This window comes from Canis aureus, unplaced genomic scaffold (genome assembly GCF_053574225.1).
Source record: "Canis aureus isolate CA01 unplaced genomic scaffold, VMU_Caureus_v.1.0 ptg000163l_RagTag, whole genome shotgun sequence".
NCBI lineage: Eukaryota > Metazoa > Chordata > Mammalia > Carnivora > Canidae > Canis > Canis aureus.
Window position 1 is genome coordinate 341,399 of NW_027554461.1, and position 14,197 is coordinate 355,595.

The 14,197-nt window shown below is 38.8% G+C and overlaps 1 protein-coding gene across 13 annotated transcripts in view; it reads left to right on the top strand.

The window, feature by feature from the left end:
- Positions 1 to 14,197, top strand: part of LOC144309681 (ankyrin repeat domain-containing protein 26-like) — a 157,200-nt gene that overhangs the window by 56,602 nt on the left and 86,401 nt on the right. For all 13 annotated transcript variants that reach the window (XM_077890777.1, XM_077890781.1, XM_077890778.1 and 10 more), the window contains exons 13-15: positions 2,334 to 2,504; positions 4,221 to 4,254; positions 4,642 to 4,795. In XM_077890777.1, the coding sequence (XP_077746903.1) occupies positions 2,334 to 2,504; positions 4,221 to 4,254; positions 4,642 to 4,795 (359 nt within the window). The remainder of the gene's footprint in view (positions 1 to 2,333; positions 2,505 to 4,220; positions 4,255 to 4,641; positions 4,796 to 14,197) is intronic.

Below are 14,197 nucleotides of genomic sequence, written 5' to 3' on the forward strand. Positions count from 1 at the left end.
AAACAGAAAGAACGGTTGGCATGGGTCCATTCTGACAATTTAACCTGTCCTTTATCTGCATTTTGTGGATTATTTGGGCCTAATCTTGTGGTTACTTGCTACTTATTCTTTTACTGGTATTTATGTTAGTTTTAATTATAGTAGAATGGAACAAAGGAAGAGCAAACTTCATTTATGTTTCATTAAGGAAAATGAAATATGGTGGTAAATTATTATAGGACTTTAAACATTTTTGCCAGAGGATATGAGCCCTCAATATCTGAAATATAAAGGTGAAGTCGGAATTTACTGCTGACTAATAAGAGGGAGCTATGCTGGCCACTTACAGTCTTTTCTGACAGAGTAGTCTTCGCTTTCTATATACAGTTTCAGGAAAAGTGGAGTTTAAGACTTGGGAGACTTTCAGAGAATTAAGTGGTTTGTCATCATCTGAAGCCACCATGGTAATTTGGGTAAGACTGTTGTTGATTGGTTGGCATTCAAGGCATGCGTATTGGAGTGATTTTGTCCCACATTGGCTATACTTCATGAGGGAGAAGCTGACATTGGTTGGCTAGTGAGTGAGGACAGATGGCATTGATCATTACAAACATTTAAAACTGGTTCTGATGGGTTCTCGTTACCATGGCTGCATGTTAGCATTCCCCCGCCAACATAACTTTGAGGTGTCTTTAACCAGTTGTTTTCTATTTAAAAGTTGCTTCTATTAACTGTTTTCAAAATGAAAGCTATTTCGTATCCATAATTACAGATTTACTTCTGAAATTTGGGTCGAGAAGAATTGTTTAATAATTGCTTTCAGGAAGATCCATCTTTTTTGGATGTTTAATTTAACTAGAAGAGTTATCTGTATGGCAGTTTTAAAACAGTAATTGCTGGTTTTGTTTTTGTTTTCAGTGCCCTAAAGTTATTCAACCGATAATCTCCTATGGGAAAATTCAGTCTTTTTGTAAATTTACATAGCTATATGCTCATAATATTTTCTTGCATGCATTTAGTCCATGAAAAAATATATATAATTTTCTGTTGGTAAATCTAGCTTTTTGTATTAGGATTAGATACTAGGCTAAAAGTATGCACAAGTTACCAAAACATTTTCTTTTTCTTTGTCCCTTTAAAATTATTTTTAAAAATGTATTTATTTGAGAGAGAGAGAGAGAGAGAGAGAGAGAGAGAGAGAAAGAAAGAAAGAAAGAAAGAAAGAAAGAAAGAAAGAAAGAAAAAGAAAGAGCAAGTGGGGAGAGAGAGAAAGAGATGGAGAGAGGATCTCAAGCAGACCTGGGGGTGATTCCACAACCTTGAGATCATGACCTGAGCCAAAACCAAGTCAGACACTTAAACTGACTAAGCCCTTCCAGCTATTCATTAAACTTCTCATTTTGTTTATGTAGTGTATTCCTCATTTTATTGAATTAACTGTTTTTTAAAGATTTTATTCATTTATTTTAGCGAGAGAAAGTGTGTGAGCTAGGGGGGAATAGCAGAGGGAGAGGGACACTGTGCTGAGTGTAAGCCTGATGCAGGGCTCAATCTCATGACCCTGAGATCATAGCCTGAGATGAAATCAAGCGTCAGACACTTAATTGCCTGACCCACCCAGGCACCCCTGAATTGGCTTTTTGTGTTTTCTGGTAGCTCCTTGAATTTCCTTAAGACTGAGATTTTGAAATCTTTCTTGGATAAATTACAGATCTCCATGTGTCTGAGATTGATTACAGGAAGATTATTGTAATCCTTTGTTGGTGTCATATTTCCTTGATTTTGTCATATCCTTTTGCATTGCTGTCTTTGCCTTTGAAGTAGCAGTCACCTCCTCCAGTCTTTAATGACTACCGCTCCCATGTGTCCAAACCTGATTGTTTTGCTCTGGTGATGTGCTAGAACTTCTCTATAGGAAAGCTGGTTTTCCACGAAGACTCTCTACCCCCATGGGTGATTATCTAAGTGTTTTCCAGGGGCTCCCAGATGGTGGCTGTGAGGGTGAGGGTGGCGCCAATTTATGGGCTTTTGCCGGATCCACAGCTGGGTGTGTAGTGCGTATGCCTGTTACCCGATGCATGGGCAGATGAGACTTTTCCCCCGTGCCTTGGTGAATGGCACTTGATTCCACAGGTCCTACACAGGCAGTTTTGTCCCCACAAATGACATTGTATCATAATTGTATATGTGTATTTCCTTGCATATGGTTGCACTTCATAACTGTTCTATGAATTAATAAATGAATTCAGATGGGTAACAGATGTTTACAAAAAATTTTTTTTATTCCTTACCAGTAAAATTGTTAGAAAATATTGGCTTTCTAATGGATATTTTAACTGGATTTTTGTTTTAAGTAATGATCCTGGTTTGTCTATCATGGAAATAAAGAAAGATAAAAATGTAAAGTGGGCATCAAAAGCATCTGTGATTACACCAGGCTTTGAGGAGGCCGATTCCCTAACTGGTAGTCTACTACGAGTGAGTAATGACAACAGTCTAAGTAAAATGGATCAGGATGAAAGAAGGTAAAATCCCATAAATTCTTTATTTCCCTCTGAAGGAACGTTAACTATGATTATTATATAAGTAAAACACTGTAATATAGTGTCGTACAGGCTGAGGGAAGAAATACTCAAGTATATCAAAAACACCACTTGAAAGGTTAGGATGAGGAGGAGTGACTTTTTTTTTTTAAGATTTCATGTATTTATTTGTGAGAGACAGAGAGAGAGAGGCAGAGACATAGGCAGAGGGCGAAGCAGGTTCCCTGTGGAGAGCCCAAAGCAGAACTCGATCCCAGGACCCCCAGATTAGGATATGAGTTTTGTGGTAAGAGGTTGTTTATTTAGAATCAGTTCCACCGTGCAGTATTCTCATATAATTGAATATTCAGATACTTTCCTTCATCGATTGAAAAAAAAATATATATATATATAAAATAGTAAATATACAGACACATAGGCGATTCTGAATAGAACTAATCATTTCTTGATAGGTTTTAAGGTATTCAGTACCTTTGACAGTATCATGAATAGCTATGATTTTGTGAGGGGCTTTGGAGTATCTGATTATATTAAGTTAATATTTGTTTAGGTTCTGGGGAAAGGGGAATGGTTTTGTTTATTTACAATATGTTTATTTACAATTGAAAAACTATTCATCTATCATAGATTATTACTTTTGGATTATAAAGTTCTAAATTACAAGAGCCACAGTTACTGTACCAGCAGCGTCATTGACACATATTGTGTGCTTCATGAGTAATTGTTGAATCCATGAATGAACATTTGAATGAGTAAAGGAATGCCCATTAATGAACTTCTTTAGACGAATTAAATCTTTAGTTTATTGAAAGTAGATTTTCAATACTGCCTAGGTATGAAGTGTTTTAATTAAAAAATGTGTGTGGGATGCCGGGGTCGCACAGCAGTTGAGTGTCTTGCCTTGGGCTCAGGGCGTGATCCTGGGGTCCGACACCAGGCTCCTTGTGGGGGAACCTGTTTCTCCCTCTGTATGTCTCTGCCTGTCTCTCTCTGTGTGTCTCTCTAGTGAAGGAATAAATAAATAAAATCTTTTAAAAAAATAAAAAATTAAAAATGTATGTAAGATTCAGAAATTATTTCTAGAATAATTATAGCTAGAAATGGAATAATACTATAGATTCAATTGGTATCACATTACTTAGAAATACTTAACTTACTTTTACCACATATTTTAAAACACATGTTTGGAAGGGACATTTCCTGGACTTGAGTTCTGGGTGGTCTGCTCCTACCAGGTGTATGGGCTTGGGGAAGTTCCTTAGAATTTCTGTGCCTCATTTGCTTCCTGTGAAAAGATACCCAGTATAATTGCCTACTTCATACGGTTTGTGTAAGGCCTAAAACCCCTTTAGGATATGTAAACTGTCCCAAATAATGCATAGTAGTTGCACAGTAAAACTTCAAAACACTAATATCACGATTATTTAAAAAGGGCTTATGTCATTAAAAAAACAGTTTGCACTTTCCAAATTGATTTAGTGAAAACTTGTTTTTATTGAAAATGACAACAAAAAATGTGGTATATTTACCCCTATCAAATAATGTAAGTAACATTATGATTTTCCTTTACTTTTGCAATTTTGATCTAAATTTAATACTTTGTTAATATTGCTATTAATATTGCTTAGATATGCTTTAAATATTCTTTGTATTTTAAGTATTTAATATTTTCCTGAAAAGAATCCTTCCTCTTTTTAGACCTGCAAAGAAAACATCTAAGGAAAAGAACAAGGTAGACAAACAAACAAAATATATAATTCTATTTCATTTATGATATATTTTTATTATATTATAATTCTATTTCATTCATGATATATTTTTATTATATTATGTTGATATTTCATATTTATCAGAAACATTATTCCGTGGTAAAAAAAATTACTTTATGAAACGCATAGTGAAAAAATGAAAATTTTCCTTTGTTGTATAGACATCTGCTGTGAAAAAATTATTCAGAAACACCAATTATTGATAAAGGTCTTTTTGATAAAAATCAGTTCTTTTAAAAAGTACCTATGTTTTTGCTTTTATAAAAAGATGGATATTTATCATCTTTCTACACTTAGTATATTTTATAAATATTTGGATGACATTTTGAAATAGTATTATTTATTTGTAGGTCAAAAAGCAAGTGAATTCTGCGGAGCATCTTGATGACGAGCATCTTGATGACTTAACTCAGTCATCTGAAACAGCTTCAGAGGATTGCAAGTTGCAATACTCTGATTATAAGAGTTCCCTGTTGCTCATTGAACTTGGCATGGATTGTAAAGGTAGGGCCGTCGTATAAATATAAAGCCTTTTTCTGTATATATGGTTGTAGTAATATGTGCACATCTCGTCTAGCGCTGCGCCACACAACACTGAGGAGTTATAGAGCTACTCATCTCAGAAGTATGTTTTATATTAAAATAGAGAACTATTGAATACTCTCAGCCAAAGAACTATAATTTCCAGGGATCCCTGGGTGGCGCAGCGGTTTGGCGCCTGCCTTTGGCCCAGGGCGCGATCCTGGAGACCCGGATCGAATCCCACGTCAGGCTCCCGGTGCATGGAGCCTGCTTCTCCTTCTGCCTATGTCTCTGCCTCTCTCTCTCTCTCTCTCTCTGTGTGTGACTATCATAAATAAATAAAAATTAAAAAAAAAAAGAACTATAATTTCCATTATGGTTGTCCACGTGGGAATGGCACACTTGATGTGTTTGTGAACTCTGCTTCTCTTCTGTGTCTTCACCCAAGGTCAGGTTACCATTATTTTTCTCCTAGATTACTGAGCTAACCTCAGGACTGTTTTCCCTGCCATTCCACCTCTCAGGATCTTGGTGTACACTGCAACCATAATTACTATACATTTTTAAAAATTTACATTTCATCACGTTACCCCCTTGCTTAAAGCTTAGCTATTACTACTTAATGCTATGAGGTGAAAGACCATAGGCCACTAGCTTCATCTTGTATGGTTTCATATCCATCTTTCCATCCATGTCTCAGCCACTGTCTTAGATGGTTTTTCATATAATAGAGGCTTTCTTTCTCCAACAGCCCTAGTTAGGTAAACTGCACGTGTATGAAGTATATAATTTGATAGTTTTGTCATATATATACACATGTGAAACCATAACTGTAATTTAGACAGTTAACATATCCATCACTCTTAGTCTCCTGTCTCTTCATATTGCCTTATTATGAAACTGCCAAATTGTTTTCTAAAGTCATTGTACTATTTTCTAAACCCACCAGCAGTGTGTGAGGGTTTCTAACTCCTCCATCTATATTTATCAGTACTTAGTATGATCAGTTTTTTAATCATAGCCATGGATGGGTATGGTGTATATATGTATACACACACACACACACATAAATACATATATATGTGTATAAATATATACATTTATGGTTGTAATATACATTTCCCTAATAACTGATAATGTTGAGCTTATTTAACATCTGTATATCTTCATTGAGCTGTCAAAATTTTTGTCATTTAAAAAGTTAGGTTTATTTCTCATTTGTCAAGTGTTGATAAATCTTTGTTTTTGTTTTTGATATCTTATTATTTTTTAAATTGGAGTTCAATTTGCCAACAGATAGCATAACACCCAGTGCTCATCCCATCAAGTGCCCCCCCTCAGTGCCCATCACCCAGTCACCCCAACCCCTCGCCCACCTCCCTTTCCACCATGCCGTGTTTGTTTCCGAGAATTAGGAGTCTCTCATGTTCTGTCACCGTCCCTGATATTTTCACTCATTTTCTCTCCTTTCCACTTTATTCCCTTTCACTATTTTTTATATTCCCCAAATGAATAAGACCATATAATGTTTGTCCTTCTCCGATTGACTTACTTCACTCAGCATAATACCCTGCAGTTCCATCCATGTCGAAGTAAATGGTAGGTATTTGTCATTTCTAGTGGCTGAGTAATAATCCATCATATACATAGACCACATCTTCTTTATCCTTTCATCTTTCGAAAGACACCAAGGCTCTTTCCACAGTTTGGCTACTATACATTGCTGCTATAAACATTGGGGTACAGGTGTCCCGGCATTTCACTGCATCTGGATCTTTGGGTAAATCCCCAGCAGTGCAGCTGCTGGGTCATAGGGTAGATCTATTTTTAAGTCTTAGAGGAATCTTCACACAGTTCTCCAGAGTGGCTGCACCAGTTCACATTCCCACCAACAGTGTAAGAGGGTTCCCTTTTCTCCGCATCCTCTCCAACATTTGTTGTTTCCTGTCTTGTTAATTTTCCCCATTCTTACTGGTGTGAGGTGGTATCTCATTGTGGTTGTTGTTTCTTTTTCCCTGATGGCCCCTGATTCGGAGCATTTCCTCATGTGCTTGTTGGCCGTGTCTATGTCTTCCTCTGTGAAAATTCTGTTGATGTCTTTTGCCCATTTCATGATTGGATTGTTTGTTTCTTTGCTGTTGAATTTACTAAGTTCTTTATAGATCTTGGATACTAGCCCTTTATCTGATAGGTCATTTGCCAATATCTTCTCCATTCTGGAGGCTGTCTTTTAGTTTTGTTGACTGTTTATTTTGCTGTTCATTTTTGCTTTGGTTTCTCTTGCCTTCATGGATGTATCTTGCAAGAAGTTGCTGTGGCCAAGTTCAAAAAGGGTGTTGCCTGTGTTCTCCTCTAGGATTCTGATGGATTCCTGTCTCACATTTAGATCTTTCATCCATTTTGAGTTTTTCTTTGTGTATAGTTTAAGAGAATGGTCTAGTTTCATTGTTATGCACGTGACTGTCCAGTTTTCCCAGCACCATTTATTGAAGAGACTTTTTTTCCAGTGGATAGTCTTTCCTGCTTTGTCGAATATAACTTGACCATAGAGTCGAGGGCCCATTTCTGGATTCTCTATTCTTTTTCATTTTCCTAGGTGTCTGTTTTTGTGCCAGTACCACACTGTCTTGATGATCACAGCTTTGTGGTACACCCTGAAATCTGGCACTTTGATGCCCCCAGCTCTGGTTTTCTTTTTTAATATTCCCCTGGCTATTCGGTGTCTTTTCTGATTCCATACAACTCTTCCGATGATTTGTTTCAACTCTCTGAAGAAAGTCCATGGTATTTTGATAGGGATTGCATTAAATGTATAAATTTCCCTGGGTACCATTGACATTTTCCCAATATTCATTCTTCCAATCCATGAGCATGGCATATTTTTCCATCTCTTTGTGTCTTCCTCAATTTCCTTCAGAAGTGTTCTATACTTTTGAGGGTAGAGATCCTTTACCTCTTTGGTTAGGTTTATTCCTAGGCATCTCATGGTTTTGGGTGCAGTTGTCAATTGGATTGACCCCTTAATTTCTTTCTTCAGTCTCATTGTTAGTGTATAGAAATGCCCCTGATTTCTGGACATTGATTTGGTATCCTGCCACACTGCTGAATTGCTGTATGAGTTCTAGCAGTCTTGGGGTGGAGTCTTTTGGGTTTTCTATGTACAGTATCATGTCAACCACAAAGAGGGAGCATTTGACTTCTTTGCCAGTGTGAATGCATTTTATTTCTTTTTGTTTTCTGATTGCTGAGGCTAGGACTTCTAGTACTCTGTTGAATAGCAGTGGTGAGAGTGGACATCCGTGTCTTGTTCCTGATCTTAGGGGTAAGGCTCCCAGTGCTTCCCCATTGAGAATAATATTTGCTGTGGGCTTTTCATAGATGGCTTTTAAGATGCTGAGGAATGTTCCCTCTATCCCTACACCCTGAAGAGGTTTGATCAGGAATGGATGCTGTAGTTTGTCAAATGCGTTCTCTGCCTGTATTGAGAGGGTCGTATGGTTCTTGTTTTTTCTCTTCTTGATATGATCAATCACATTGATTGCTTTACGAGTGGTGAACCAGCCTTGCATCCCGGGGATAAATCCTACTGGGTTATGGTGAATAATCTTCCTAATGTATTTTTGGATCCTATTGGCTACTATCTTGTTGAGCATTTTTGCATCTGTGTTCATCAGGCTTATTCTCTCTACCTCTCCTTTTTGGTGGGGTCTTGGGTTTTGGAATTAAGGGGATGCTGGCCTCATAGAATGAGTTTGGAAGTACTCCATCTCTTTCTATCTTTTGGAGCAGCTTTAGTAGACTAGGTATTGTTTCTTCTACAAATGTTTGATAGAATTCCCCTGGGAAGCCATCTGGCCCTGGACTTTTGTGTCTTGGGAGGTTTTTGATGATATCTTCAATTTCCTCCCTGGTGTTTGGCCTTTTTGGACTTTCTATTTCTTCTTGTTCCAGTTTTGCTAGTTTGTGGTTTTCCAGAAATGAGTCCCATTTCTTCTAGATTGCCTAATTTATTCGTGTATAGCTGCTCATACTAAGTGTTTAAAATTGTTTGTATTTCCGTGGTATTGGTGGTGATCTCTCCATTTTTATTTGTGACTAATTTGAGTCTTTTCTCTCTTGTTTTTAATAAGGCTGGCTAATGGGGATCCCTGGGTGGTGCAGTGGTTTAGCGCCTGCCTTTGGCCCAGGGCGCGATCCTGGAGACCCGGGATCGAATCCCAAGTCGCGCTCCTGGTGCATGGAGCCTGCTTCTCCCTCTGCCTATGTCTCTGCCTGTGTGTGTGTGTGTGTGTGTGTGTGTGTGTGTGTGTGACTATCATAAATAAATAAAAAATTTTTAAAAAATAAGGCTGGCTAATGGTTCGTGTATCTTATTCTTTCAAAGAACCAACTCCTGGTTTTGTTGATCTGTTTCACAGTTCTTCGACTCTCTATTTCATTGAGTTCTGCTCAAATCTTTATTGTCTTTTTCTGCTGGGTGTAGGTTTTATTTGCTGTTCTTTCTCCAGCAACTTTAGATACAAGATTAGCTTTTACATATGGGTTCTTTCCAGTTTTTTGAGGGATGCTTATATTGCGATATATTTCCCCCTCAGGAGTGCTATTGCTGTATCCCAAGATTTTGAACAGTCGTATCTTCATTCTCATTAGTTTCCATGACTCTTTTTAATTCTTCCTGAATTTCCTGGTTGACCCTTTCATCTTTTACCAGGATGGTAGTTAACCTCCACATGTTTCCATTTCTTCTAATATTCTTCTTGTGATTTAGTCCTGTTTCAAAGCATTATGGTCTGAAAATATGCTGGGGACAATCTCAGATTTTTGTTATCAGTTGAGACCTGATTTGTGACCCAGTATGTGGTCTATTTTGGATAAAGTTCCTTGTGCACTTGAGAAGAACGTGTATTCAGTTGCATTTGTCTGTAAAGTTCTGTAAATATCTGTGAAATCCATCTGGTGCAGTGCATCATTGAAAGCTCTTGTTTCTTTGGAGATATTGGGCTTAGAAGATGTGTCATTTACAGAAAGCGACATGTTAAAATCTCCCCGTTTTAGTGTACTATTAGCTAAGTATGTCTTAATTTTGGTTACTAATTGACTGTTATACTTGGCAGCTCCCGCATTCGGGGCATAAATACTCATGATTGTTAGGTCCTCTTGTTGGAGAGATCCTTTAAGTATGATATAGTGTCCCTCTTCATCTCTCACTACAGTCTTTGGGATAAACTTTAATTTAGATGATATAAGGATAGGTATCCCTGGTTTCTTTTGAGGACTATTTGAATGGTAAAGGGTTCTCCAACCTTTTATTTTCAGGCTGTAGGTGTTCTTAGGTCTAAAATGAGTCTCTTATAGACAGCAAATAGATGGGTCTTGCTCTTTTTATCCAGTCTGAAACCCTGCGCCTTTTGATGGGGTCAATAAGCCCATTCATGTTCAGAGTTACTCTTGAAAGTTATGAATTTAGTGCCATCATGATACCTATTCAGTCCCTGTTTTTGTGGATTGTTTCCTTGGACTTCCTCTTTCTTTTACAGAGTCCCCCTTTATATTTCTTTCAGAACTGGTTTGGTGGTCACATATTCTTTCAGTTCCTGCCTGTCTTGGAAGTTCTTTCTCTCTCCTTTTATCGTGAATGAGAGCCTTGCTGGATAAAGTATTCTTGGCTGCAGGTTCTTCTCATTTAGGACCCTGACTATATCCTGCCAGCCCTTTCTGGCCTGCTAGGTCTCTGTGGAGAGGTCTGCTGTTATCCTAATACTTCTCTCCATAAAGGTTAGGAATCTCTTGTCTCTTGCTGCTTTAAGGATCTTTTCTTTATCTTTGGAATTTGCAAGTTTCACTGTTAACTATCGAGGTGTTGAGTGGTTTTTATTGATTTCAGGGGGCGATCTCTCTATCTCCTGGATCTGGTTGCCTGTTTCCCTTCCCACGTTAGAGAGGTTCCCAGCTATGATTTGTTCAAATATGCTTTCTGGTCCTCTGTCTCTTTCGGTGGCCTCTGGAACCCCTATTAACCCTAAGTTAAACTAGATTTTTCCTTCTGAGGCTGTCATTTGTTTCCCTTAACCTTTCCTCATGACCCTTTAATTGTTTTTCTCTTTTTTTCCTCAGCTTCCTTCCTTGCCATCAACTTGTCTTCTATGTCACTCACTGGTTCTTCTACCTCTTTAACCCTCATTGTTAGGACCTCCAGTTTGGATTGCATCTTATTTAATTGATTTTTAATTTCTGCCTGATGAGATCTAAATTCTGCAGTCATAAAGTCTCTTGAGTCCTTTATGCTTTTTTCTAGAGCCACCAGTAGCTTTATAATTGTGTTTCTGAATTCGCTTTCTGACATTGAATTGTAATCCAGATTTTGTAACTCTGTGGGAGAGAGGACTGTTTCTGATTCTTTCTTTTGAGGTGAGTTTTTCCTTCTAGTCATTTTGTTCAATGCAGAGTGGCCAAAAAAAAGTTGTACTGGAAAAAGGAGAAAAAGAGAGGAAAGGGGGGCAAGGGGGAGGACAAACAGAAAACAAAAAGCAAGAGGAGGTATCCTCTGATTCTATATACTATAAATCCCTTGACTTCCCCTGGGACTTTCCAGTGCTGCTTGGTCAATGCTTTTTCCCCTGTCCTTCCAGCTGGTTTTCTGGGGGAGGGGCCCGCTGTGGTGATTCTCAGGTGTGTGCACCTGGGGGAGCTGCCCAGCCCCTTGCCAGGTGCAGGGCTCAGTGCAAGCTGTTTATCCTGTGAAGCTCCTGTTCAGTCCCAGGTACAAGGTGACAGCAGGAGGAACAACAAGAGTGGCGGCAGCCAGCTCTCCATCTCTTGAGTCAGCTCCCACAGTAACTACCACAGCTCCCAGTCCGCAGGGGCCTGGGTGGTCCAGGGGCAGGGGGCGTAGATTTGCACAGCTCGGGGCCGCGTGGCAGCAGGAGCATCCTTGCTGCCCTGTGTCCTCCCGGCCTCTACCTGCCCCGGGGGGAGTGCCGGATCCTGGGCTGTGTCCCCGGTGCCCTGGGTTCTGGGGTCTGCACCGCTGGAATCACATTCCCGGGGCCGCACAGTGGCCGCCACCTGAGCTGCTCCTGGGGCCCCACTGGGCGCGGCGTCCAGCCCTTTAGGGAGCTCAGCCTGTAGTGTGTGGAGGGATCTCCCCCAGAGTGCAGTTGCTCTTTTAGTGCCCCTGGGAGCCTGAGGGCATCTGTACCCCTTCTGGGATCCTGCCCGAGCTCCCTGCAAGCGCCTTTCCTTCCAGGAAGATTGGTAAAATTTCTGCTTCTCCAGGACTGGGCTTTCCTGTCCTGGGGGCACTAGCTGCGTGGCCTTTGCCTGGCTCCTCATGGGGGCTCCTCCCCCTTGGATGCTTTTTTATTTCTTTATGTTTTTCCGTCTTCCTACCTTGATAGAAGCGCGAACTCTTCTGACTGTAGCATTCCAGCTCTTCTCTCTTTAAATCTCAGGCCGAATTCATAGGTTTTCAGGATGATTTGAAAGTTATCTAGGTAAGTTGGTGGGGACTGGTGACTTCGGGACCCTACTTTTCTGCCATCTTGCCCCGCCTCCTTCTCTTTTTAATATATACCTCAGTGCTATAAATGGTGAGATGAGTGCTATTCTTGGAGGATTCCAGAAATTTTTAACATATTATGTTTTTATTTTCATTCAATATGTGATACTTTGTAATTTCTTTTTTCATTACTTCTTTATTCCAAGGGTTTTTAAAAGATTTTTATGTATTTGAAAGAGAAGGAGAGAGAGAGAAAGAGAGCGCATAGGCGAAGGGAGGTCCAGAGGGGTAAGCGTCCTTCCCTCTGAGTGGGAAGCCCAACATGGGGCTCAATCCCAGGACCCGGAGATCATGACCTGAGCTAAAGGCAGACACTTAATCCATTGAGCCACCTAGGTACCCAGACCCAGGGGTTATTTAGATGTGCATTATTAATCAGTTTGCAAGTATTTGAGTATTTTCCAGAGGTAGGTTTGTTCTTCATTTCTAATTTGATCACTTTGTGGTCACAGAACACACTTTCATGACTTCAATCCTTTTGACTTAACTCCCTTTATTAAGGTTTATTTTATGACCCAGAATATAATCTCTTTTGGTAAATGCTCCATGGATACTTGAGAAAGATGGTGGTGGTCAAGTCTTCTATATCCTTGATGATTTTCTGCCTATTAAAATCTCAGACTAAAATTGTAAATTTGCCTGTTTCTCTTTGCAGTTCTGTTGATTTTTGCCTTATGTATTTTGATGTTATTAATAGATTCAAAAGCATTTAGGTTTGTTATGCTTATTTGTCGACCCTTTCATCATTAACAAATGACCTTATACATCACGAGAATATATATTGCTTTGAAATCTATTTTGCCTGGCATTAATATTGCTACTCAAGCTCAGCCTTCTTTTGTCAAGTGTGAGTGTGGTATATCCTTATTTTTGTCCTTTTCACAAATTTGTGTCTTTACATTTATTTATTTATTTATTTATTTATTTTAATTTGTGTGTGTGTGTCTTTACATATAAATTGAATTTTTTATAGGCAGCCTATGGTTGTCTCTTACATTTTTATCCATTCTGACAGTCTGCCTTTTAATCGAGGCTTTTAGACCATTTTCTTTCTTTCTTTTATTTTTTGACAATTTTCATTTACTCTGATTATTGATACAGTTGATATAAATCTCTCATCCTGTTTGCTTTCCGTTTGACCTGCTTTGTTCCCATTTTCTTTGCTTTCTGCTTTCTTTTAGATTAATAAACTAATTTTTACGAGTTCAATTTATACTTATATATAAATATACACATATGTGTATGTATGGGCTTTGTTTATTACTTAACAAAGCTTAAGATTTGCTATTTTAGTGATTGCTTTAGGGTTTAAAGCATATGACTCAAGCATCACAGTCCACCTTCTTGTAGTGTTATACCACATTATATGTAGTTTAAGAAAATTCCAATAGGGAACACGTGAGTAGCTTAGTGGTTGAGCATCTACCTTTGGCTCAGGGTGTGATCCCAGGGTCCTTGTATCAAGTCCCACATCAGGCTATCTCAGGGAACCTGCTTCTCCCTCTGCCTGTGTCTCTGCCTCTCTCTCTCTCCATGTCTCTCATGAATAAATAAATAAAATCTTTTTTTAAAATTACAATAGTTTACTTCCATTTCTTCTCTCCTAGCCAGATCCTTTGTGGGTCTGTGGGATTATAGTTTTCATTCAGTTTAGAAAGGTTTCAGTCATGTTTTCTTTTCTTTTTAAAAGATTTTAAAGTTCTATTGATAATAAGATTTTATTCATTTATTTGAGAGAGAGAGCATGAGCAGGGAGAGAGGCAGAGGAAGAGGGAGAAGCAGACTCCCTACTAAGCAGGGAGCCCACCATGTGGCTTGATCCCAGG